This window comes from Heterodontus francisci, chromosome 24 (genome assembly GCF_036365525.1).
Source record: "Heterodontus francisci isolate sHetFra1 chromosome 24, sHetFra1.hap1, whole genome shotgun sequence".
Taxonomy (NCBI): domain Eukaryota; kingdom Metazoa; phylum Chordata; class Chondrichthyes; order Heterodontiformes; family Heterodontidae; genus Heterodontus; species Heterodontus francisci.
In genome coordinates, this window is record NC_090394.1 from 41,328,788 (window position 1) to 41,356,783 (window position 27,996).

At 43.7% G+C, this 27,996-nt stretch overlaps 1 protein-coding gene across 2 annotated transcripts; it reads right to left on the reverse strand.

The window, feature by feature from the left end:
* ubfd1 (ubiquitin family domain containing 1) lies at positions 1-27,170 on the reverse strand. 2 transcript variants are annotated; one of them, XM_068056040.1, is made up of 8 exons: positions 26,182-26,204; positions 22,913-23,031; positions 20,507-20,794; positions 17,811-18,019; positions 11,155-11,220; positions 10,228-10,333; positions 9,745-9,827; positions 1-2,368 (listed from the first exon to the last, which is right to left on the reverse strand). In XM_068056040.1, the coding sequence occupies exons 1-8, from the start codon at positions 26,187-26,189 to the stop codon at positions 2,258-2,260; spliced, it is 990 nt and encodes a 329-aa protein (XP_067912141.1). In that variant the 5' UTR covers positions 26,190-26,204; the 3' UTR covers positions 1-2,257. The 2 variants fall into 2 exon arrangements, with proteins under 2 accessions (XP_067912141.1, XP_067912142.1); XM_068056041.1 differs by lacking the exons at positions 22,913-23,031; positions 26,182-26,204 and adding an exon at positions 27,090-27,170.
* Between the last annotated feature and the right edge of the window lie 826 nt (positions 27,171-27,996).

Genomic DNA, 27,996 nt, shown 5'->3' on the forward strand with positions numbered 1-27,996 from the left:
TACTGTAAAGTAACAAACTTTAATTGGCAATAAAGACTAGTCTTTAGAATTAAACATTGGGCTAACTAATGGTCAGCACTAAAATCAGAAGCAGTGCAACTCTAAAACCAAGACAACTCCCTCAGATCAACAGATATTGGGGTGCTTGAAACATGCATTCTGCAAGTTCAGTTGTATTAAAAAGCTGCATGACCCTTTACAATCTAAGCCATAGTATCAGTTTGTGCACATGGAAAACTCCAGAACAGGGCAGAGGATTTTTGTAAAAAGATGGTATTTACTTTGAAATATTCCACTTCCTTTCATGGTCATCAGGTCTAATATCTATAAACTTAGCAGAAACTTATTAAATCAAAACATTTCACAATTACCTATACTAATCCAAGTCAGGATATCAATGATTAGAAACTGTCATTTATTGCCACAAGTGCAAGTATTCAGTACTAGTACTGTACAGAGTAAAGCTCCGTCTACACTGTCCATCAAACACTACCAGGGCAGATACCGCACAGGTTAGAGATGTTTGAACCACTGTTTGGATTCAGATTAAAGCTCCCTCTACACTTAAAAAAAGGGGTCAGATAAGAGTAAAGCCTTCTCTAAAAGAAAAGAAAAAGCATTAGAGAGTAAAGCTCCCTCTACATTGTCCCATCCGAAAAAAACAGGATAGAGATGTTTGAACCACTGTTTGGATTCAGATTAAAGCTCCCTCTACACTGTCCCAAACAGTTAGTATTTTCTGGAAAATTCTGAAGGTGAATGATAGCACAAGCCACTCAGTCTCCGATGAGAAGTTTACAGGTTTGAGAACTCTCTCCCTTTTCAGCAACTCAAACATAAGAAAACTACACAGCAAACAAGCTGAAAAACCTACACAACCTCATCTTACTAATGACCATCATCCTTAATCAAGTGCAAGATATTAACTGGGTTTGAGAACTTGTTCAGTGTTCTAATTTCAAAATTACTCAAACATTTGCTTGCTGTGAAGGGCAGGGGAAGGAAGAAAAGAAGAATTGGGTTTAATTTTGAAGTTATTTAAAAACATGTAATCACCTTTTACACACAATTCAATTGACTATGCCTGTCCTGGCCATGTGCACGCTACCAACTTTACATCGAGAACATGGATAGACAGGACAGCGCACTGAAGAGGTGCTATGGCACTAGAGTGAGGAGCCTTCAACCCCAAACACTTTCTCTTATATCTCCTCCATCCAGAGTGCCAAGTAAAGCTGTCATCTATCTGGAACAAGTGGTCTCAATATTGGAGGGGAAAAAACTTTGAAATTATAGACAAAGCTGAAATGTTTTGTAACTCATCCCCTGCCCCCCACACCCTACAGAAACTGAAACTAGTGAAGTGGAAATGGTCATGCATCTTAAAATTGGTACCGCATTATGGCAACAGGTTGAAATCACATGGTTCACCCAAATATGGTTTCTTTGTCCCGCAACAGAAATTAGTGGAAGTATAGTGGGTTCTGCTTAATTGCATAGTGTTGGGCCTGGGAAATTTCTTTATGCAATTAACTAGCAAAGCCAGTTATAAATTGATTAGAAGGCAGACAAACAATTTACCTGTGCACCATTTCCTCTCTGTGCTCTCCCTTTTCCTTGGATCTTGCAAACAAGGCAAGTCAAAATTGCTGTTTGGGCAGCACACTAGAAAGGGCAACTGGGGAAGTTATTTAAATACAAGGCAACCAAATGTAAAATGTCCTGAGAACAGACATGTGATGCAAGTTTGTCTATAGAAATAAACATTCCAATTAAGCTTTATACTGGGTTGGTATAACAGATCCACACGTAGATAAATTGGGGGAAGCAGGCAGCTGAGAAGTACAAGTAAGTAGAGGCCCACTGTATTGTGTTAGACAGCCCTGGATGGACTTTAGAAACAAGCCTAGGTTATCCATGGTACAGCAGATACAATAAAATGCTTCTAGTGCATCACCTGCGGGTAATCGTGGCTCTTACAGAACTTCCTGAATAATTTGGAGTTTTCCTTCTTCGAAACTGTTTTTTTTTTTTAATTTGAAGTTCTAGGTAAAGTCAGATTGAACAGACCACCTCCAGCTCCAGGTGAGGATCTTCAATGCATTTTTATAAATCTATTTATCATTGTTGGCATCTTCCAAGGTTTGGGGAGGGGAGGAGAGGAAGAATTACAATCCAGTACATGAGTGTTCCAATTGATCAGTTTTATAGTCCTTTGGTTTCAGTCTATCCTTCACTGCCAGAGGTGGAGGCACATTCAAAAATACTGCCACTTCCCAAGGACTGTATCTTTGATTGCATCAACATACTGCGTAGGCACCCAGTAAACCCAATAGTACGACGCTTCAGTGGGACCCAGCTGAAATGCCTGGAAAGAAAAATGAAAACAAATATGTTGCTGTTGCAGTTCGGATCTCCAATCAACAGTGGTCCTCTTTACAGCTACAGAAATGAGACTTGTATTTATACAACATCCAATATTTTACATAAAGCATCTCAAAGCACTTCACATACATTGCATTACCATGAAATGAAACGACTGTTTGCAAATTACATGCTGTTTTCTTGCACGAGAGCAAGCTTCTACAAACGTGAAGATAAGAAATAGGAGCAGGGGTAGGCCATTCAGCCCTTTGAGCCTGATCCACCATTCATAAGATATTGCGGATCTGATTGTGGCCTTATCACTTTCCTGCCTGCCCCCCCATAACCCTCAACTCCGTTCTTAATCAAAAATCTGAATATGCTCAAGGCTGAGTTCCAATGACCCTACCTCCACTGCTCACTGGGGAAGAGAATTCCAAGCACCAACAACCCAGAAAAGACGTTCCTCTTCAACTCAGTCTTAAATGGAAGACACCTTAATTTGAAACTGTGCCCTCAAGTTCTAGATTCCCCCACGAGGAGAAACATCCTCTCAGCATCCACCCCGTTAAGCCGCCTCAGAATCTATGTTTCAATAAGATCACCTCTCATTCGTCTAAACTTCAGTGAGTATAGGCCCAACCTGCTGAACCTTTCCTCATAAGACAAACCCTTCATCCCAGAAATCAGCCTAGTGAACTTTTTCTGAACTGCTTCCAATGAAATTAAATGAGCATTTAAAGAACTAATACATAGCTTACAACAATACATTCCTTTAATGCACAAAAACTCAGGAAGGAAAGTGCTCCAATTGTGGCTAAAGAAAGAAAGAGGACTGTATTAGATCAAAGGAAGCATATAAAGTTGTCAGAAAAAATGGTAAGCCTGAGGTTTGGAAGCAAAAAGGAGAACCAAGAAAAAGGGAAAATGGAATATGAGTAAGCTAGCTAGAAACATAAAAGTGGACTGCAAAAGCATATATGTAAAAAAGGAAAAAATTAGCAAAGGCAACTGTGGGTCCCTTACAAGCAGAGTCAGGAGAATTTAATGGGGAATAAGGAAATGGCAGAGAAACTAAAAAAATACAGTGGCTGTCTTGAGGAAAACACTAAAAACCTCCCAGAAATAAATGGAGAATCAAGGGACCAGTATAAATGAGGAACTGCAAGTTTAGTAAAAACAAAAGTAGAAGAGAAATTAATGGGGCTTAAAATAGATAAATCCCCTGGACCTGATGATCTACATCCCAGAGTGTTGAAAGAGGTGGCTGTAGAGATAGATGCATTGCTGGTCATCTTTCAAGATTCTATAGACTCTGGAATGGTTCCTGCAGATTGGAAGGTGGCAATTGTAACCAATATTTAACAAAGGAGGGAGAGAGAAAACGAGGTACTACAGTCTTGTTAGTGTATCAATTGTAGGGAAAATGCTAGAATCTATAATAAAGGATGGGATAACAGGACACGTAGAAAATAATGGTAGGATTGGGCAGAGTCAACATGGATTTACGAAAGGGAAATGTTTAACAAACCTGGAGTTTTTTTTTTGAGGATGTAACTCACAGAATAGATCAGGGGGAAACTGGTGGACATGGTATATTTAGATTTTCAGAAAGCTTTTGATAAAAGGTCCCACACAAGACACAATTGGAGCGTATGGAATGGGGGCAGGGAGAAATATACTGGCATGGATGGAGAACTGACTAAAGGACGGAAAACAGTAGGAATAAATGGGTCATTTTCAGGTTGGTAGGCTGACTAGTGGGGTACCACAAGGATCAGTGCTTGGGCCCCAGCTATTCACAATCATTAATTTGAATGTGGGGATTAAATGTAATATTTCCAAGTTTGCAGATGCAAAACTAAGGGGAAGTAACTTTTCTATGGTTCCAAGTGGGAGTTGTGAGGAGGATACGAAGACGCTTCAAAGAGATTTGGAGAGGCAAAGCCAGTGGGCAAAAATTTGGAATACCCTGTGGAGAAATGAGATGTTATCCACTTTGGTAGGAAAAACAAATGCAGAGTATTTCTTAAATGGTGAGAGGCTGGGAAGTGTTGAACTTCAAAGGGACTTGGGTGTCCTTATTCATCAGTCACAGCAAGCAATGAAGGCAAATGGTATGCTAGCCTTTATTACAAGAGGATTTGAGTAGAAGAGTAAAGATGTCTTACTGCAATTATATAGAGCGTTGGGGAGACTACATCTGGAGTCGTGTGTGCAGTTTTGGTCTCCTTACCCAAGGAAAGATGTACTTGCCATAGAGGGAATGCAACAAAGGTTCACCAAACTAGGTGATTGGTTAAGGAAGAAGCTACCCATTTGGTGAGTATCTGGTAAGTGATTAAGGTCTATTCTAATCCTAACATTTAAAATAGTAAAGGAATGAGTGGGAAGCTTCAGAAAACATAAAAAAGGAAAATAAAATAAAATAATTTAGTTAATTAAAACACATTAAGGATGGTGGGGCAAGTGATGTGTCATAGCTGCAGCATGTGGGAGCTCCTGGATGCCAGTGTGATCCAAATCTGCAGTTCGAAGAGCGTCGGCTCAGAGTCATTGAACTGGAGGCCGAGCCGCAGATACCGCGGAGGGAGGGGGAAAAGTTACCTGGACACGGGTACTAGGAGGCGGTCACGCCCTTAGAATAGGGTCTTCTGATTTGGTCAGTGGTCAGGGACAGGAGAGTGTGGCTGCAGCTGAGGCAGATAAGGGGACCCAGAGGACAGGAGTGCAGGAGCCTCAGCCTTTGCGATTGTCCAACAGGTTTGAGGTTTTCAGCTTGTTTAGAGGAGAGTGGTGGCTTCAGGGTAGATGAGCAACCTGACCATAGCACCATGGTACAGGAAGCCATTCAAGTGGAGGGAGAAAAAAAGGAGGAATGTAGCAGTAGTAGACAAACAGTATAGTTCGGGGGATTGACACGGTTCTCTGCAGCAAACAGAGAGTCCAGACGGCTGTATTGCCTACCCGGTACCAGGGTTCGGGTCATCTGCTCAGGGCTGGAGAGGAACAGTGGGAGAGGGAGGATCCAGTCGTCGTGGACCACGTAAATACCAACGATATAGGCAGGACAAGGAAAGAGGTTCTGCATAGTCAGTATGAGGAACTAGTCACCAAATTAAGCAAACCTCAAAAGGTAATCATCTCTGGATTACTAGCTGAGCCACATGCAAATTGGCATTGGACAAATAAGATTAGAGAAATTAATGCGTGGTTCAAAGACTGGTGTGGTTGAAGTGGGTTCTGGTTAGTGAGGCACTGGCACCAGTACCGGGGATAGTGGTGGCTGTACCGTTGGGATACTCTACACTTGAACCATGCTGGGGCTGGTGTTCTAGCAATCCATAGAACGAGGGAAGCAGAGAGGGTTTAAAACTGAGTAGTGGGGGTAAGGGATCAAATTTGAGAAGATATGGTAAATTGAGTAGAGACAAGGCAAGACAGAAAGGTATTAATATGGGAAATGACAAACAGACTGACAGGAAGGTAAAATTGGAGTACGAGAGAAAGCTAGCTAGAAATATAAAGACAGTAAGAGGTTCTATAGATAATTTTTTAAAAAAAGTTACAAAAGTGAGCAATGGTCCTATAGAAAAGGAGTCTGGGGAATTAATAATGGATGAGATGGCAGATGAATTGAACAGGTATTTTACATTGGTCTTCACTATAGAGGATACAAGTAATATCCCAGTATTAGCTGCAAGTCAGGAAATGGAAGGGAGGGAGGAATTCAAGAGAATTACAATCACCAGTTAAGTGGTACTAAACAAATTGTTGGAGCTGCCGGCTGATTAGTCCCCAGGTCCTGATGGACTTCATCCTAGGGTGTTAAAAGTAGTGGTTATTGAGATAGTTGATGCGTTAGTTTTAATTTTCCAAAATTCCCTAGATTCAGGGAAGGTTTTGTTAGATTGGAAAATAGCATATCTAACTCCTTTATTCAAAAAGGGAGGAGACAGAAAGCAGGAAACTACAGGCCAGTTAACTTAGCTTCTAACATTTTCCCTAAGACAGATGTTAAAGATGTTATAGCAGGGCACTTAGAAAAATTCAAGGTAATCAGGCAGAGACAACATGGTTTTGTGAAAAGAAAATCATGTTTAATTTATTGGAGTTCTTTGAGGGAGTTACATGTGCTGTGGATGAAGGGGAACCAGTGGATGTATTGTACTTAGATTTCCAGAAGGCATTTAATAAGGTGCCACATCAAAAGATATTGCAGAAAATAAAAGCTCATTGTGTAGGGATAACATATTGGCATAGAGAGAAGATTGGCTAGCGAACAGGAAACTGCAAGTAGGCATAAATGGGTAATTTTCTGGTTGGTAAGATGGAATGAGTGGTGTGCCACAGGGACCGGTGCTGGGGCCTCAACTTTTTACAATTTATATAAATGACTTTGATGAAGGGACTGAAGGTATGATTGCTAAATTTGCTGATGACACAAAGATAGGTAGGAAAGTAACTTATGAAGAGAACATAAGGAGGCTACAAAGGGATATAGATAGGTTGAGTGAGTGGGCAAAGATCTGGCAAATGGAGTATAACGTGGGAAAATGTGCAATTGTCCATTTTGGCAGGAACAACAAAGAAGCAAATTATCTAAATGATGAGAGATTGCAGAGCTCGGAGATGCAGAGGAATCTGGGCGTCCTTGTGCATGAATCGCAAAAGGTTAGTATGCAGGTACAGCACGTAATTAAGATAATAGAATGTTATCGTTTAGTGTGAGGGGAATTTAATATAAAAAGTAGGAGGTTATGCTTCAGCTATACATGGCATTGGCGAGACCACATCTGGAGTACTGTGTACAGTACTGGTCTCCTTATTGAAGGAAGAATGTAAATGCGTTGGAGGCAGTACAGAGAAAGTTTACTAGACTAGTACCTGGAATGGGCAGGCTGTCTTAAGAGGAAAGATTGGACAGGCTAGGCTTGTATCCACTGGAATATAGAAGAGTAAGAGGCGACTTGATTGAAACATATAAAGATCCTGAGGGGTCTTGACAGGGTGGATGTGGAAAGGATGTTTCCCCTTGTGGGAGAACCTAGAACTAGGGGTCACTGTTTAAAAATAAGGGGACGCCCATTTAAGACAGATGAGGAGAAATTTTTTCTGATGGTCATGAGTCTTTGGAATTTTCTTCCTCAAAAGGTGGTGGAAGCAGAGTCTTTGAATATTTAAGGCAGAGGTAGGTAGATTCTTGATAAGCAAGGGGGTGGAAGGTTATCAAGGGTGGGTGGAAATGTGGAGTAATCAGTTCAGCCAAAAACTTATTGAATGGCGGAGCAGCATACTCCTGCTCCTAATTTGTATGTAACTAATTCCTGGGATGGAAGGATTATCCTGTGAGGGAAGATTAAATAGACTGGGCCTTTATTCTCTGGAGTTTAAAATAATAGAGGTGATCTAATTCAAACATATAAAAATCTTACAGGGCTCAAAGGGTTGATGCAGGAAGGATGTTTCCACTGGCTGGGGAGTATAGAACCAGGAGATAGTGTCTCAGAATAAAGGGCAGGCCATTTAGGGCTAAGACGAGGAGGAATTTCGTTACTCAGAGGGTGGTAAATCTTTGGAATTGTCTGACCCAGGAGGGCTGTGAAGGCTCAGTCGTTGAGTATATTCAAGACTGAGATCGATAGATTAATCCATATTAAAAATATCAAGGGATAGTGCAGGAAAATGGCATTGAAGTAGATCAGCCACGATCTCATTGAATAGCAGAGCAGGCTCGAGGGCTGAATGGCCTACTCCTGCTCCTATTTATGTTCTTATGTATATCCGTCCTTAAATAAAGTGACCAAAACTGTACACAGTACTCTAGGTGCAGTCTCACCAATACCCTGTACAGTTGTAGCAAGACTTTGCTACTTTTTTTACTCCATCCCCCTTGCAATAAAGGCAAACAATTCATTTGCCTTCCTAATTACTTGCTGTACCTGCATGCTAACTTTGAGATTCATGTGCAAGGACACAGAGGTCCCTATGTATTCTGCAGTCTCTCTCCATTTAAATATTCTGCTTTTCTATTCTTCCTGCCAAACTGGACAACCTCATTTTCCCCACATTATACTGCATCTGAAATGACCAGTTACTTTGTTCTTTGTGGTGTCAAGGAAGTAATGGTGGCCAGGACACCAGGAGAGTTCACTCCTTTTCAATTAATGTTGAGGGACCTTTTTACGTCCACCTGAACTGCGAGTATTCTGAAGCCTGTTTAACAATAATGGCAATGAAAAAACTCCACCTCACCTCACTCAGCCCAAAAATTAGGACTAACAATATCCCACACTCGCACTAAAAAGGGCCAAGAATCTTTGGACGTGCCCAAAAACACTGAATTGTGCACTGGAAATCAAACTTGCATTCTTAGGGACAACCCATTCCCTTTTCTCCTCCACTCTCCCTTTTGCTCTACAATCTAAAAAGACTTTTAAAACCCAAACTTGGTGTCATTTATGTACTGCTTCCTGATTTTCTCCCACTCCATTTTTCTAAACCTTTGTTGTGAGAGTGGGACAATCTCTCTCCAATCTTTCTTTCCATCTCAGTGTGTCTACTTTTAAGAGTTGAGGTGATGGGAGTGCATTAGAGTAGTCAATCAGTTGTGGCACTAATCATGCAAAATTTTAAACTTGGAATTGGGTACTGGATACAGATTGTTGCAGACTGGTCACTGGCCCGGAACATAATGCCATTAATTACAGATCAGCAGATAAGGGTTTGAAGTTTCTGACAATGCATAAAGGCTGTGTAGGTGCATGTGCCCCCTGGGGGCTGGTTACAGAATGGCATCACTAAAGGTCTGAAAGTTTGCCCACATGCCTTTGTAGTAACAGGATACAAGGAGGCAAAGAAAAAAAAAGGGATAGCTAGATCACATAGAAATTGCACTCTTCTGCACTGCCCTATCCAACAGTAGCCTCTGTCACAAACCATGCCTCATCACTGACTCCATCCACTCCCTAAACACTGTATAAAGTTCAACCAGACTGCATGCAACCCCCACATTCTATTCCACCACCAAGCTAAGCTTTCATATCTTTTCCATCATGAAGATGCGTCACACCTCCATACCATCACCCAACTCTACCCCTCCTTCAGCTCATACATTGCCAAAACTGTCAATTATGGTTTTGTTCTTCCAGACTATTACTCCTGGTCAGCGTCCCATTCTCCATCCTCCAAAAACCAGCTCATCCAACTGTGCTGCCAATGCCTGATCCAGCATCAAGACTCGCTAAACCTCAAACCCATTCTCACCAATATATACATACACAGCCTAATATTTATAGATCCGTACCCCCAATATCCAGAAACCCTGCCCCTCCATATTCAGTTGCTAACCTGTCAACAGGCACTGGCCTCAATACTCACCATCATGTGATAATCTTCATGTCCTTCAATAGGTTCAGTGATCACATTTTTGATAGAGCCCATAGGGATTTTTTCTGTTCTCTCTATTAAAAACAAAATAACAGTCATCCACCACAGAATCTTGTAGCACTGAAAGTCCATTCAGCCCATCGTGCCCATGCCAGCTGAGAGAACCATCAAATTACCCACTCTTTCCCCATAGCCTTACAATTGTTTTTTTTGCAAGTATATATTCCCTTTTGAGGGTGGAGAAAGAAATCAGCTACAATAAAGCCCACTTAACAAGATAGGTGGTCACCAGACAGAACACTGCCCAGGTGCCTTCCCTTGCAACTAATTGCATTTACATAGTACCTGATGACATCCCTCCTTCAGAGGCTGAACGGACCAGGATGAACTTGCAAGCATCAGTCCCCATACATAGTGGGTTATGGAGAATGTGATCAATGATTCAAAAGGAACACGTGCTGTTGTAAAACTCACCCTTGGTTCCAATCCAGAGCTGGTCCTGCTCCAGTTTGAAGGTTAACCTTACTTTTCCACTTGACTTGTTATACATGCCAGATAATGGTACACTTGGTAAACGTTCCTGCAGAGTTCAGAGGGCAGCAGTTAACAACACAGCAGTGAGTAGGGAGGCAAAGAAGCAAGATCCCAGCTCCATTTATGAGGGATTGGGGCAGTAGGTCATCACTGTCTCATTACCTTCAGATTGAGTGTTTCAGAATAATTGAAGAATTAATAGTTGTCTTGGCCACTGGGCAGCCCAAACCAGACCTAAGCACGCACCAATTGAGAGTCACATTTATAAGGCCTACAAGGACAGCTACAATAAATTGAAGTGTCACACTGGTGCAGTGCAGGTTACTTTGAAATGGAGGACAAGTGTCAAGGAAGCTTTATTCTGTATCTAATCCATACTGTACCTACCCTGGGAGCGTAGGATGAGGCAGTGTAGAGGGAGCTTTATTCTATGCGGTCTGAGTGTTTTTATTGGCAGTAAAAGATCAGCACTGATGTTGATGGGCAGTCAGTGACATTCTTCAGTCTTCCAAACTTCCTCAATCTGCAGAAGGCTTCAGGATTTTCAAAAGGCCTTGCACAAATCATCAACAGGAACTCACTATCTCATTATGACCTGGAATGCCATGGATTGCAGCTCTGGCTCATGGGCCTCACACCAACCAAAGCGAGAAGCTGGAGCTGTGGTCTCCTGACAGTACAACACTCCCTCAGGACTGCACTGGAGAGTCAGCCTGGATCTTTATGCTTAAGTCTCTGGAGTGAGACTTAAACCCATAACCTTCTGACTCAGGGGTGCAAGAGGGCACCATTGAGTCACAGCTGACAGGGGCAGAAACACCATGGAAAATTTACAAAGCACAGCGAACACCAAAGGCAGCCACTTACCTTAACACCTTTAATGGATGGCATGATGTCCTCTGGTTTTCCTTTGTCTAATACTTTCCTGTGTTGCTAGAAGGAAAAAAGCAGCAGTCAAGGAAACCAGAGGGAAAGGACAAGTGTTCAGCAAAATCACTGACAGAACTCCCAACTGAAAATGTTCTTCCGGTAACAGTGCAGTGAAACATGAGCATTCTGTCATCTGCATTTAACAGAACACCCTCCAGTGAACTGCAGGAACACCAAAATACAGAACTAGAAAAAAGTTCAATAAATTGCACCCAATGCTGTCTCAAACAATATCCTCACTGAAAAAAAAAAATCTATCCAACTCCCTCTCGCATTTCCCCAAAACGTCTCACCCTGGGCAGTCCGCTCCACCTGTTCACTTTCCCTCTTCCGAGCTGGGGTCCATGGCCCGGCCACAGGGTTTGCGCTTTACTGGGGTTCAATTTATCCATACCACTTACAAATCAAAGCCTTCATTAAAAGATCGCCCCTGAGCTTTCTTTCCACCTGCGTCAACATTCCTGCTGGAAGCAAACATGCAGTGTTTTATTCACATTCAGCGTACACAAGGAAGGGTAGCGTCGGTAATGCAGAACACTGGATTTTGCTGGGTTCCCTATTTTAATTCCACCCTGCCCATTGCAGGGAGGGGGGACTGAATGCAGAAAAGAGGGCACAATTTCAAAATTGGAGTGTCTCCTGACAATGCAGAGCAATTACTGATGTCATCAACGCATCCGAACATTTGCCAGTACGGGTCCGCCGCCGCACATGTGGGCGGCAATGTCACCACATAATGATATCAGACGCCGCCACCACCCACCCCACCCCCATCACATGGTCACTGCCTCAACCACCACTTGTCTTCCCCACTCCCTCCCACTGTTGTCTCCTGTGCCCACTTCTCCATCCCGGTTCTTCATAGCTCCATCCTGCTGTCCTCTTCCGCTCTTGACTGCTTGCTGCTCACTTCCCGACTTGTCCCCACCCCCCGCTTGACTGGGCAGCGGGGCAGGGAATGAACAGCGGGAAGGAGGACCAAAGAGAAGCAGCAATTGAGAGTGAACAGGAAGCTGCAGCAATTGCAGGAGGGATTGGAGGTGGCAATTGCAGCCATTGAGGGGTGAGGGTTTGGTTCAATTAGTTTGTGTCAAATTGAGCAGCACTATCTTTATTACTGGCAGCTGCCTGAGACGTCACAGACAGTGATGTTTCAGTCAATGAGGCTGCATTTGCACACGTGCCAGTATTGCGTCACCGAGTGGTGGCATTGTCAGCAAATTTTGAAAGGCTGTGTTTGCTAACGACACAAAACAAATATCGCGAACTGCGAGGATAGTGAGAGACATCAAGAGGACATCGTGGATTAGGTGGACGCACGGCAGATGAAATTTAATGTCGACATGCATGAAGTGATACATTTTGGTAGGAAAAACAAGGAGAGGCAATATAGAATAAAGGGTGCAATTCTAAAGGGGGTGCAGGAACAGAGGGACCTCGAAGTATGTGCACAAATTGTTGAAGGCAGCAGGGCAGGTAGAGAAAGCAGTTAATAAGGCATACAGGATCCTGGGTTTTATAAAAAGAGGCATACATAGAGTACAAAAACAAGGAGGTTTTGTGAATTTTTATAAAACATTGGGTTAGTCTCAACCGGAGTATTGCAACCAATGCTAGGTACCCAACTTTAGGAAGGATGTGAAGACATTGGACAGGGTGCAAAATAAGATTGGAGAATGGTTCCAGGGTTGAGGGACTTCAGTTATGTGGATAGATTGGAGAAGCTAGGACTATTTTCTCTTTTTTTAAATTCATTCATGGGGGTGGGCATCGCTGGCTAAGACAGCATTTATCGCCCATCCCCAATTGCCCTTGAAACGGTGGTGGTGAGCCACCTTCTTGAACGGCTGTAGTCCTTGTGGTGTAGGTACACCCACAGTGCTGTTAAGAAAAGAGTTCCAGGATTTTGACCCAGCGACAGTGAAGGAACGGCGATATAGTTCCAAGTCAAGATGGTGTGTGGCTTGCAGGTGGTGTTCCCATTCAACTGCTGCTCTTGTCCTTCTAGGTGGTAGAGCTCATGGTTTGGAAGGTGCTAAGGAGTCTTGGTGCATTGCAGCAGCGCATCTTGCAAATGGTACATACTGCTACCACTGCGCAGTGGCGGAGGGAGTGAATGTTTGTGGATGGGGTGCCAATCAAGTGGGCTGCTTTGTCCTGGATGGTGTCGAGCTTCTTGTGTTGTTAGAGCTGCACCCATCCAGGCAAGTGGAGAGTATTCCATCACACTCCTGACTTGTGCCTTGTAGTTGGTGGACAGGTTTTGAGAGAGTCAAGGGGAGGTACTCGCCCCAGGATTCCAAGCCTCTGACCTGCTCTTGTAGCCATGGTATTTATATGGCTACCTCCAGTTCAGTTGCTGGTCAATGGTAACCCCCAGGATGTTGATACTGGGGAATTCAGCGATTGTAATGCCATTGAATGTCAAGGGGAGATGGTTAGATTCTCTCTTGTTGGAGATAGTCGTTGCCTGGTACTTGTGTGGCACAAATGTTACTTGCCACTTATCAGCCCAAGCCTGGATATTGTCCAGGTCTTGCTGCATTTCTACACGGACTGCTTCAGTATCTGAGTCGTTGCGAATGGTGCTGAACATTGCACAGTGAACATCCCCACTTCTGACTTTATGAAGGAAGGAAGGTCATTAATGAAGCAGCTGAAGATGGTTGGGCCTAGGACACTACCCTGAGGAACCCCTCCAGCATCCTAGAGCTGAGATGATTGACCAACAACCACAACCATCATCTTTTGCGCTCGGTACGATTCCAACCAGCGGAGAGTTCCCCCCTCCCTCAATTCCCCTTTGACTCCAGTTTTACTAGGGCTCCTTGATGCCATACTCAGTCAAATGCTGCCTTAATGTCAAGGGCAGACACTCTCACCTCTGGAGTTCAGCTCTTTTGTCCATGTTTGAGCCAAGGCTGTAATGAGCTCAGGAGCTGAGTGGCCCTGGAAGAACCCAAACTGAGCATCACTGAGCAGGTTATTGCTAAGCACGTGCCGCTTGATTGCACTGTTGACAATACCTTCCATCACTTCACCGATGATAGAGAGCAGAATGATAAGGTGGTGATTGGCCAGGTTGGATTTGTCCTGCTTTTGTGGACAGGACGTACCTGGGCAATTTTCTACATTGCTGGGTAGATGCCAGTGTTGTAGCTGTACTGGAACAACTTGGCTATGCGCATGGTAAGTTCTGGAGCAGAAGTCTTCAGTACTATTGCCAGAATATTGTCAGGGGCCCATAGCCTTTGCAGTATCCAGTGCCTTCAGCCATTTCTGGATATCATGTGGAGTGAACTGTATTGGGTGAAGACTGGCATCTGTGATGCTGGGGACTTTAGGAGGAGGCCAAGTTGGATCATCCATTCAGCACTTCTGGCTGAAGATTGTGCCTTGTCTGTTGCATTAATGTGCTGGGCTCCCCCATCATTGAGGATGGGGATATTTGTGGAACCACCTCCTCTAGTTAGTTGTTTAATTGTCCACCACCATTCACAACTGGATGTGGCAGGACTGCAGAGCTTAAATCTGATCCATGGATTGTGGGAATCGCTTAGCTGTGTTTGTCGCATGCTGCTTACACTGTTTGGCCCGCAATAGTCCTGGGTTGTAGCTTCACCAGTTTGATACCTCGTTTTGAGGTATGCCTAGTGCTGCTCCTGGCATGCCCTCCTGCATTCTTCATTGACCCAGGGTTGATTCCCCAGCTTGATGGCAATGATAGAGTGGGGAATATGCCCGGCCATGAGGTTAAAGATGGAGTACAATTCTGCTGCTGCCCCACAGCACCTCAGATACCCAGTTTTGAGTTGCTAGAACTGTTCGAAGTCTATCCCATTTAGCACAGTGGTCATGCCACACAACACGATGGAGGGCATCCTCAATATGAAGATGGGACTTCATCTCCACAAGGACGGTGTTGTGGTCACTCCTATCATGGACAGATGCATCTGCAACAGGCAGACTGGTGAGGACAAGGTCAAATATGTTTTTCCCTCACCACCTGCCATAGACCCAGTCTTGCAGCTATGTCTTTTAGGACTCAGCCAGCAGTCAGTAATGGTGCTACCAAGCCACTCTTGGTGATGGACATTGAAGTCCCCCACCCAGTACATGCTGCACTCATCACCCTCAGGTGCTTCTTCCAAGTAGCGTTCAACATGGAGGAGTGCTGATTCATCAGCTGAGGGGAGAGTGGTGGGTGGTTATCAGCAGGAGGTTTCCTTGCCCATGTTTGACCTGATGCCACAAGACTTCATGGGGTCTCCCAGGGCAACTCCCTCCCAACTGTATACCACTGTGCTGCCACTTCTGCTGGGTCTGTCCTGCCAGTGGGACATGACATACCTGGGGATGGTGATGGCAGTGTCTGGGACACTGAACTGTATTTTTTTCTCCTCTGTCTTAAAGGCACACTGCTTCAAACAGAGAGAGAAGTTTTAGATTTATGAGGCACAGTGTGCCAGCTGCAGTTGTTACCTAGGCAACAGAAGGAGTGAGGTCACATGGCATAATGTTTCAATTTATCTGTAAAAACCAGCTAATACCAGTTGAGACACCAGCAAAGCATGCTTACTGAAGGAAAGAGCTGTCTATTTCTCAGCAGAAATTCTACAATAAGTCACAGGCTGTGTTAATTGCCGGAGGAAAAAACCCTTTGAAGAGATCATTTGTATTGCTAAAGGTAGCAAAACTCCTTTTCTTTACTTCCAAGAGTCTTGGCTTCAAGATTGACTCTCTTGACTGATTGTGTTTGCTGGAATTTTCAGTAAAGCTTTTACTAAAAGACTGCCGATTTTTAAAAATTCAAGTAGACCTATTGCTGTGCTCATCTTTGAAAGAACTGTTTGATGCCTGCAGCAGCCAGAATGTTTTGAATGCCTATCTGTTGAAGGAATGTTTCATCAAATCCATGTGGAGACTTAGAGTGCATTGGATATTTTGTTTTTACACGAAGATATCTCACTCATCAGAAACGTAACCCACAAAGACTAATAACGCAGTTATTTATTCTAAAGAAACAGCTTTTTTTTTTAAAACATTCTTTTTAAAAACCACTTAACCCTTGATTTGAATGAGAGAATGGGGGAGTTAGGTTAAAATACGAAGTTATAAGATCTTTAGACATGGGTTTATCTTAATAGTATTTAAGATTTAGTTTTTAATAAATAGTTAATCTGTTGTCTAAAGATACCTGGTTTGTCAGTTTTATATTGGAGTGTGGGGGTGGGGGTTTACTAGAGTGTTTAATTTGTCTGTTTTCCAGTTGGGTGGGGAAAAAAAAAAACACTTACTTAATATGCTGCGACCTGTGGACTGATGGGACTGAATTGACAGTGCGTTGCTCCCACCTTGGTTGTAACATCTGTAAAATATGATTTCGTGAGCATGACTACGTCAGGCTACTGCTTGACTAGTCTATGGGACAGCTCTCCCAACTTTGGCACAGGCCCCAAGATGTTAGGAAGGAGGACTTTGCAGGGTCGACAGGGCTGAGTTTGCCATTGTCGTTTCCTGTGCCTTAGTCAATGCCGGATTGTCTGTCCGGTTTCATTCCTTATTGACTTTGTGGTGCCGAGACACAACTGAGTGTCTTGCTAGGCCATTTTAAGAGTCAACCACATTGCTTTGGGTCTGGTGTCACATGTCGGCCAGACCAGGTAAGGGCATCAGATTTCCTTCCCTAAAAAAGGACATTAGTGAACCAGACAGGTTTTTACAACAATCGACAATGTTTTCATGGCCACCATTAGACTAGCTTTTAATTCCAGATTTATTAATTGAATTCAGATTCCATCTTCTGCCGTGGTGGGATTCAAAGCCATGTCCCCAGAGCATTACCCTGGGTCTCTGGGTTACTAGTCCAGTGACAATACCATAACACTACCGTCTCCTCACTAATGGCTGTTGCAACCAAAAGTTTGGCCAGGGTTTAACAGAAAAACAGGATAAAAGCACAGAATGAGAGAATATAGAACACCTGTTTAGTCTGGCAAAATACCCACTCTCATGGACTTTGACTAGTTAGATGTCAACTGTGGACACCAGTAGAAGAAAAGGTAGTCCGGCATAGGATAGAGAGAGGGGTCAGGCTGTGCCAATGCATGTAACCCTGACCAGTGGTCAGCTTTCCTCCCAGCAGACCCCCACAACACCACCCCAACCACCAAGGCATGGGCCCCACAGGCAGCCACAAGCAAGACGGCAGAGAGTCACCGCAGTCAGTCAGCGAGTCTCCTGGGTGGCCAATCCTGTTGAGTCTCAGCAGATCCACACTTTGCTCGTGTGGCTGGCTGTGCAAGATGGTGACAGCAACACAGTATAAAAACTCGTAGTATGACATGGAGATAATTAATTTTTGCTTGCTTCCTAAAAAGGGAGAGACAGTCAATTGAAGTTTTGTTAGGGATGGGAGTCAAGGGATATGGAGCAAAGGTGGTAAAAATGGAGTCGAATTACAGATGAGTGACAGTGTGATTGAATGGCAGAATGGCCTCCCCCCATTCCATACAAGGGTGGGGGTTCATGGGGCTGAACAGCCACCAGATCAGGTGTTACCCAATGCTGATTATTGTAAATAAGGTGCTTACCTTTTGCCTACATAGAGGTTCCTTTTTGGGCTCTTCAGCTTTGGCCTCTTGCTGTACTACCTCTTTTGGCGTGTTTACGGCTAGAACGTCATTAATTGTTGATCCAATTACCATTATCTTTGCACCATTTGTGACTTTAATTTCACGTAAGGTTTTATCTTCTTGGAGCAGTCCCTTGTACATGACCTTTTGCATAGCAGGAGTGAGACCTGACAAACAAAAGTGTTGATCTTAGACCAGTCCTTGAAAAATCAGATTAAATGTACATCACTACTGGGGCCAGTGACACGGATCAGCGCCTGCGATAGGTTATGCAAATGAGAGAACCAATTTGAAATCTCTCCCCCACTCCCTACATCCTTTTTCCTCTAGTAGGAGATGGTCCAGAGACCTCTTGCTGTGAAACTGCATAATTAGAAAGTACACAAGAAGGCAGAGTACCTCTCCCTTCCTGACAGAACAGATCAAGAACCCATTGCTTTGGAGGAGTGACAGTGGGTGGTGGGGGCAAGGGAGAATGACAGCTGTAGATCAGCACACCCAGATACACATGGGCTGCCATCTGTGGCTGCGTACAATACTTAAATAAACTCGAACAGCAATTTTTTTCCCCTCCTGAAGGCACTGACTCCTGCTGGATCAAGTACACTAAAGCTGGCAGTCACTCCAATATCACACTTAAAGAATCTATAATTACAGTCACCCTACATGTACAGTATGGGCTAGATACAAAATAAAGCTCCTTCCACACCACTCCAAACACTTCCAGGACGGGTATAGCATGGGCTAGAGAGAGTAAAGAACTCCTACACCATTCCATCAAACACTTCCAGAACAGCTATAGCACAGGTTAGATACTGAGCTCCCTCGATTCTTCAGTGTCAGAACAATCCCTCCACCACTAATATTTCCATTTCCCTGAAAAGGTCTTCAAGTGAGAACATAGAAAATTAATACAAAACTTTGCCATTTTGCACTGTACCTTTGTGCCAACATCTGGACTGTTACTGTTCCAATCTTTCAGGTCACAGAAAAAATTCTCTTCAGCCCATGGTGCTGGACTGGATTCAAGCAAGAGTGACAAAAACACCAATTTATATAGTGCCAATCAAACTTCAACTAACAGTTCAGCATGTAGAAATCCAACTGGTTCAGTAGTTCTTAGAGTGGAGGAGAGAGAAGACTACACAGGTGTCAGGGAAAAGCAAAGGAACAGAAATGCTGCAAAACCAGTTTCCTGCCATTCAAGGGGAGTTCTTTCCACATTCACAAAATATGTACCGTTCTTAAATCCAGTAGGGAATTCAGGAGAAACTTCTTTACCCAGAGTTTATCCAACCTCTCCTCATAGCTAATGTCCTCCAGACCAGGCAACATCCTGGTAAACCTCTTCTGTACCTTCTCCAAAGCCTCCACGTCCTTCTGATTAGTAAATTTGCGGACGACACAAAGGTTGGTGGAGTTGCGGACAGTGATGAGGATTGTCAGAGGATACAGCAGGATATAGATCGGTTGGAGACTTGGGCGGAGAAATGGCAGATGGAGTTTAATCTGGACAAATGTGAGGTAATGCATTTTGGAAGGTCTAATGCAGGTGGGAAGTATACAGTAAATGGCAGAACCCTTAGGAGTATTGACAGGCAGAGAGATCTGGGCGTACAGATCCACAGGTCACAGAAAGTGGCAACGCAGGTGGATAAGGTAGTCAAGGCATACGGCATGCTTGCCTTCATCGGTTGGGGAATAGGCAAGTCATGTTGCAGCTGTACAGAACCTTAGTTAGGCCACACTTAGAATATTGCGTGCAATTCTGGTCACCACACTACCAGAAGGACGTGGAGGCTTTGGAGAGGGTACAGAGGAGGTTTACCAGGATGTTGCCTGGTCTGGAGGGCATTAGCTATGAGGAGAGGTTGGATAAACTCGGATTGTTTTCACTGGAACGACGGAGGTGGAGGGGCGACATGATAGAGGTTTACAAAGTTATAAGCGGCATGGACAGAGTGGATAGTCAGAAGCTTTTTCCCAGGGTGGAAGAGTCAGTTACTAGGGAACATAGGTTTAAGGTGAGAGGGGCAAAGTTTAGAGGGGATGTGCGAGGCAAGTTCTTTACACAGAGGGTGGTGAGTGCCTGGAACTTGCTGCCGGGGGAGGTGGTGGAAGCAGGTACCATAGAGACGTTTAAGAGGCATCTTGACAAATACATGAATAGGATGGGAATAGAGGGATACGGACCCTGGAAGTGCAGAAGGTTTTAGTTTAGGCAGGCCTCAAGATCGGCACAGGCTTGGAGGGCCGAATGGCCCATTCCTGTGCTGTACTGTTCTTTGTTCAGAGTGGCGAGAATGTGGGGCTCATTACTATATGGAGTGTTTGACGCAAATAGCATAGGTGCCTTTAAAGGGAAGCTAGACAAGCACAAGGGAGAAGGAAATAGAAGATGCTGATTGAGTGAGATGAAGTAGGGTGGAAGGAGGCTTGTGTGAAGTACAAATGCCTGCACAGACTTCTTGGATCAAATGGCCTGTTTCTGTGCTGGAAATTCTATGTAATTCAGGGCTATTAGTGGTAGAATCAAGGGACTCCAGCATTTCTCAGTGCACCATGCTTTGTCATTGTCCTGCTCCTCTGCTATTTAATTCTCAACGAGAAAATCTGGTAAATTAATGTGGATCCATCCTCCCAGTAAAACACACCTGTGAGCGAGTGAATCTTTTCTTTCAGACTGGCTCCTGTACTATCCAGTGCAACTCTCAGATCATATTTGTTTTTGTTCCAAATAATTTTCAGGTCTACCATTTCCTTCTCAGCATCCGACTCGCCACCATTGCTGACTGAAGTCTGAGGGAGTGCATTCTCGTTCTCCATTTGTTCGGTCAGTAAGGACTGAGCGTCCCCTTCACCAGCTGTCCCACAGCTTGGTTTCTCTTTCTGAACGGTTGTGTCTGTGCAAGCCTCTGTTTCCATTCCACCAGTGTCTGCCCCTGCAATTAAACATTCAATAAAACTCCAAGGTTAACTATCCGAGTAGCAAGATTTATCATTTATCTACGAAATATTAAAAAATCTTGTGAGCACACTTCATACCTACAGAACCTTACTGCCTCCTTTTTTTACATTTTTGTGTCAACTTACCCCTCATTATAAATTACTACAGGTCCATTTATAATAGAAACGACCTATGTAAAAACGTCACACCGCAATTACATCCTTCCACCATTGGTAGGGCTGTAATACCTCAGTTTTGTATCTCCCAACTACCGAGCTTGTACAGGACAGAAATTCCTTTACACCCACTAACTACTTGACTTGTCAAATTAAACAGAAACGTATAAAATAAGGATAAGATGTGGCCTGCATTACATCCGCACCCTAGTCCAATATCTCAGTCACAGCGTTCAATCCCATGGAAGATCAACTAATATTTTACATTTTTCAATTTAACCACTCCCTCATTCCCAAATAAAACCAACAGCAAATCTGTTTTTAGTATTAACCAATGCTGCTACACAATCAGCTGCCAGGCCCAGGATAAGGGTCTCTGCCAGGCAGCTTTCTTCATCCAACTTACCTCCAAAATCAGCCGAAGATCAAAAACCTCACTGGACACGGGAACAAAAAAACCCACAAATACAAACTGGGGCCCTACCATTCCACTCAGCCTGCAGGAAAAGCAACCACTTGTGTAGGTACAAAACCTCCCTGTGAAGCTAACAATGCAAAGCTTCCTCTCTAGAACAAATATGAGGCCAAATCACTTAATCCAATATAATGAAATTCTTAGTTATATGCACTTTGCTATCTACAGAACATTTGTATTTTATAATCAAAAGCTGTGACAATGTAAACTTTCACATTGGTAGTTAAAAATCTAATCAGTGGCAGCACAGTAGTTTTTTTTTTTTTTGCATCAAGCAGCTCCCACAACAAAATTCCTACTCTCCAACCAACTACTGCTCCACTTCCCAAATTGGTGAAAGTTTTGCTATTTAACTATAAATATGAAATCAAAGTATTATAAAAGTGATAGAATGTATGACTTTTATTAAATAAAAAAAGTAACTGAATTTTATCTGCATGCCCTGGTCCTATTATCCCAAGGCTTCTAGCCCTGCTTCACCTGGTCTCAACTGCCCATGTGCATCACTGCAGGAAAAATCTACCAGCAAACTTTTAAATGTTTTGAATTTCTAAAGGTATAGATGATTTACTGTACAAGTAAACATAACAGTTGGTCCACAGTAGCTCTGTGGTAGTAGAAAGTACTTGTTCCTTACAAAAAATGGAAATTCAGCCTCAAATAATAAGCATTACAGGGCGCTGAACAAGAAAGTAATAATCAGCCCACTAACGACAATACCATTTGTACTTCACTCCTTTGGTATCAAGCTCGAGAGAACACCAAACTAAGTGCTTGATGGCTACAGATTTGGCATATAATTTATTTTTTTAAATCTAGGGCACACTGTTCAGTGGTAAATATTGTAGGGGTTTCAATAGTCAGCCTCACAGGTCAGATTCCACCCTCACTAGGGCAAGGATGAGAGTTTTACAATTGGCTGCAGTGCCCAAACACTTTCACTGGGCACTATCTGCAACAGTAGGTCTGGTGTACATAGAACCACCTGGTACTCAAGTACCATCCTAAGATATTAAGAGGCCCCCAGCATGATTTGACGAAAATTGGAGTGTCCTCGTGTCCTGCTGACCCACGAGTCCCTTAGCCAACACCATCACAGACCAGTCGGTCATTCAATTCACTGCCATTTACCAGAGCAGAATGGCTACTCTAGATGCTTAACAGTCACTAAGTAATTCACTGAGTAAAACCCCTTCCAACATTTCAATTATTTGATAGGTACTATGTAAAGCAAGCTCTCTTCCGATTGCTAACCAACAAAACACATATTAGAGTGCATACAGGCACCAGCTAAGGACAGGATCAGGCTCGGCTGTGATAACTCAAGGGGAAATAGCCTGCTGACACACATTAACTAGTGGCCAGTATAATATTACTAAGGCAAAGGTAAACAGAGTTCACCCCTTCAATAAACTACATACAGCTCTCAAATGCAATCTACCTCCTAATACACAATGCTTACACGTGAAACTAATCCAGTAGCACCAAGCAAGGAGACCTCGTCTATTGACGAAATTCTGATCGGTTCTGAGAGAACGGTTGCTCTCCGTAAGCTGAAAACATTCACTCAGACTTTCTTTCCTGTTTAAACAAAATAAAAGCTTATTTAGTTCTAGGAACAAACGGTTAATGAACTTCCTTAAGGATAAAGAGGAGGTGGGAGTGGGGGAAAATCAAGAGGAGGGTAATTTTCTCTCATAATTCATTGGGCAGAAAACTTGTGTAAGATTTCTGTGTACATACTTGTTTTAAGATGGCCATAAATCAATTTTTGACTGTTTAAAAAGTAGAAAGAGTTTTGCTCAAAATGTGTACACACATACCAGGGAAATGACAGCATGTGTTTATAAAGCACACCTTACAACATCTCAAAACATTTTGAAAGCTTTATATAAGTTATTTACTTGATGTGAAGTGACATAGCGAAGAATAACAGGGTTTATTTTGCTTTTATGATGGTAGCACTCTCCCCAGCCAGGTGGCGGTAGATTCATCAGCTCATTATTTTGGCTGACACTCCAGTGCAGTCCTGATGGGGCACTGCACTGCTAGAGGGGCTGTGCATCAGATAAGTCATTAAACTGAGGGCCTTTCCATCTGTTTGCGTGAATGTTTTAGATCCCCACCAACGTTTGAAGAGGGATCAATTAGTTTTAAATGGATGAAGCAGCAGATCTTTTAAAATTCTCATCCTTGTGTTTAAATTCAACTATGGTTACGTGTTTCCCTTTCTCTAGCCTCCACTGGCCCTACAACCCTCCAAGATCTCGGTGCTACTCCATTTCTGGCTAATTACACATCAGATTTTAATCCCTCCACCACTGGAGGTCACATCTTCAGCTGCCTGGCCCCTCAGCTCTGGAATTCTCTCCCTACTCCTTTAAGGTGCGTTGTAAAATGTACCCCTTTGACCAAGCTTTGTTACCTGCCCTCATGTCCCCTTAGACGGCTTGGTGTCACATTTTGTCTGATAATAGCTCCCATTAAGAGCCTTGGGGCATTTTCTGTTAAAGGTTCATACAAGTGCAACTTATCGTCCTGGTGGATGTCAGCTGCAGAAGGGGACACAGTCCTTCCGGTCTGCACTGAATGGCTGCTATAGGGCACTTTTGCTCTTCATCTTTTGAAAGGTTGCAGTCAGAGCTTCTGCTATTTCTCTCACCAACTAGCTCCATATTTTAAAAACTCAGTATCTGGGCCGCACGCCATTTCCACTTTTGCTTTCCACCAATTTTCCAGCATTACCTCCTCATAGAACAATTATCCTATCAAATTGCTCCCATCCACCCCCTTTCCTTCAATTTCCACTACCACATTCTTTTGTGAAAAACAAAGCAATGACCTCAGTTTCTCTCCTATTCCTTCATCCTCCAATCTGCCCTATCCATTAACTATTCTTTAACTTTTGTAAAATATTTTACTGTTCCCCCTTGTCCCCAGTTAGTCCATCATATCTGCTTGAACCCATTCTACTTTTTTACTACCTTTCTATATTCTCTGTTTCACTTGATTAGCCCCAGAATTATCATAAGCCTCTAATTTCTCTAATCAAGTAACTAGTTTTTGTCACAACACCTACACGGCTTATGGAAATAGGTCTAGTTTATCCTCTCTGGTTTGAATGCTTCCCATTGTTTGTGCACTCTTATTTGCCAAGTTTTATCTGGCTACTTCACTTCTAATCTCATGGAAATTGACTTTGGTTTCTCAGTCCAGTACTACTAATTTTTCTTTCCACTCCTTTTCAAGTTTCCTATCAAATTTAATTATGTTATGGACATCGTTCTTTTATCTAGTCACCCTCCTTCATTTCCTGATACTAGAATACCCCCTTACCATTTGCCTTGTACCAGCATCCCTTTTGTCATTTAATCTCTCCTGCCTTCCATTCTATCATAGACCTTCGCTTTTGTTCTCTCCACCCCACACCCCCACCCCCTTTCCCTGTAATTGCTGAAAACTTGTTACATTTCTAACTTTTTCCAGTTCTGATGAAAAGTTATCAACTTGAAACGTTAACTCTGTTTCACAGTCCTTTGATGCTGTCTGAACTGAAATATTTCCAGCATTTGTATTTGTATCCCTTATCTTTTTGGGCTTAACACGTACTGATCTAAGCAGCAATTCTGGGCATATTGCAGAACCCTTGCCACTTATATTAATTGAACCCATCTAGCTTTGAATAATCATTCTATTCCTATTCTCCTTCTGCATCTTTTGCCCCTCCACACAAAGCACTGCCAGTGGGCAGTGAGACCACTTGACTCAGTCCTGTTCAGACAAACAGCAGCAATTCTGTACATACCACTTCTGTCCCAGGAAGCAAATCTCCCCCCACCACTTACACCATCTCATCAGTCATGCATCTCTTACCCCACTATTCTATATGAACCAGCACGGGGACATCCTAGGATGACTCCCCTGGAGACCCTACCTTTCAGAACTAAATTGCAACAAGTCCCTTTGCTGGTCTCCAATTCTATTGCTATATCTATTCCAATGTAGACTACGACTTCAGGTTGTTCTTTCTTCTCCAAAATTATTTTGCCTTGGAAGGTATCAGCAGAAGATACCAAAACTGTTCTGTTAAATACAGAGAAGTAATTCTTTTAAAGAAACATTGACAACTGAAGACAAATCTCAAATTACAGACGTGGTGCTGGTGGGGGGGAAAAATTGGTGCGGTTGTCACAAGTCACTGCAGTCTGCTGGTATTTCCTAGTGGATTTTTTTCCTCCGTCTCCTGCCTCTGCATGATGTGGCAAGAGACAATGGCACATGTAGGCTACACCATCTCTTGACCAGTTGGTCTTTTTCATTAACTGGTAGGGCAAGCTGGTTGCACCCATGGATGCCCTGGTCATGGGTATCTGGTACTGAACACCCATCAATTCAAAACCTGCCTGCCTACTCTTTCTCCAATGGATAGTCACCCATTCTGCATCCTCATTCATCCAAGTGAGTTGACCACCTTCTGATGGATGTGCTCAAAGTATCCTGGTGAAAGTGACAATGTTGGCCTCTGCTTCTCAACTTCAAACCTTGAGCTTGACTACAAGCATCAACAGTTGATGCATGCATACACACATAAAGCAAGGGAATTACTATAAACAGTAAAGTCTCAGCTCCAGCTAGTTTGATTTCACCAATCTTGTAGTTGCATAATACAATACTGAAGGAGTCGTTCACTAATCATAGCAATCAATCTTGATGAATTAGTCAATGACAGACCCAGCCATAATGGAATGAAAACTCCCAGTTCCTCAGCACCCAAGGTTTCCCAGTTTTGGGAATCACGGTTCAAAGTCATCAGCTCTTCCCAAGCAACCTACAATCACGACACATCATGTCACAAATTATTCACATGTTGCATCAAAAAACATTTTCTGAAAGAAATCAATCAAATTTGTATCTAATTCTTACTGCATCATTTCTCTAAGGAGCTCGTTCAACAGATTTTAAATATCTTGAATATCCCACATGATGCAGGTACCACAATCACAGAATTTTAGCTGTTGCCACCTGCCATCCCCCATAACAACTTAAAATTTATCAAAGATGCCACAAGCATAATTCTGGAATAAATCTTGCTTCCTCACACCACAGTCCAGACCACCAAGGCCCCCCTACCCCACCAGAACCCTGGTCTCTTGCCACCCCCACCCCACCTTCCAGCACTGTGGTCCCCTGCCACCAACCCCCCCAAAAACCTCTGGAACCTGGGTATCTTCCCCAAACCCCCCTCTTCCCCTGCACCCAGGTCTCTTGCCCAACACCTCCCCCCCCCCCCCCCCCACTTTGCACCCAGGTCTCTTGCCCACTCCCCCCCCTGCTCAGTTACACCTGGGCCTCGTCAACACCCCCCTCCATTACACCCAGGTCACTTGACCACTCTCCCCTCCCTTGCCCAACCTCACCCGCCTTGCCCCCGGCTCTCCTGCCCGCCTGTACTAGGGTCTCTTGCTAATCTCTTGACCTCATTGGGCCTCGGGTCCCTGTTCAGCGCCTGTCCCATGACGAGAGGTCCCCTGCAGTGTGGCTGTCGGTCTGTTGCACGGACTGGACAACTAGGAGAGCAGTGTCCCACTGTTACTGTGCCGCAGCCCCGAGTTCCCCGCTCGGCCACAAACACTACCTACCATCCCGAGCCGCCATCGCTGTCCGTGAGATCCCAAAGCCCGCTGGGAAAGCGCTGACAACTTCCGCTTCCTAACCGCGTGGGCCGGTGTTAAAATATGATTGGCAGCAACTGGGGGCGGGAATAGATGATTGATGGTTACTAGGGGCGGGGCTTTGTTTAGGAACGCCCCGTGGCATCTGTGCAGATCGCCTTATGTGGGCGTGGTCATTGATTGCCATGATGATGGCCATGGTAGTTCTCGCACAGCTGATTGGTGGTTTACTGCAGCTGGAGGGCGCGGCTGTTGTGATTGACTGGGCTAGCACTAAATGATTGGCAGCTGATTCGTCCCCTTAGCAACTGGTGGACGTGGTTAATGGCGCAGCACAGCTGATATAATATGAAGCATGGGTGCGGTGGAACTGAGAATCCTGCTGGTGCAGATTTATTCCAATGGGCCAGATTTCAACTCATCCAAAACCCATCCACTTGAACAGAGTTAAAAATCGGTCCGAGTGTATCCTCTGAATTGCAGCCTCGCACCCTGCGTCAGTATTTGTCAGCTTCACATTCTGAATCTTTCACTCAAGCTACAGTAGCAGAGATGGTGTTGGGGTGTTTTTAATTTGTGTCAGCCTTGGATTAGTGATAGAACTCTCCCTTCTGTGTCAGAAAGTCCAGACTTGAGCACATAAACTCAGCCTGACACTCCAGTGCAGTATTGTCAGAGGAGCCGTCTTTTGGATGAGACATTAAACCAAAACCTCATCTGCCCTTTTAAATGGACGTAAAAGTTCCCACGGCACTAGGCAAGTTCTCCCTGTTATCCTGGCCAATACTTTCCCTCAACCAACATCACAAATAGATTAAAAGCAAAATACTGCAGATGCAGGAAATCTGAAATAAAAACAAAAATTGCTGGAAAT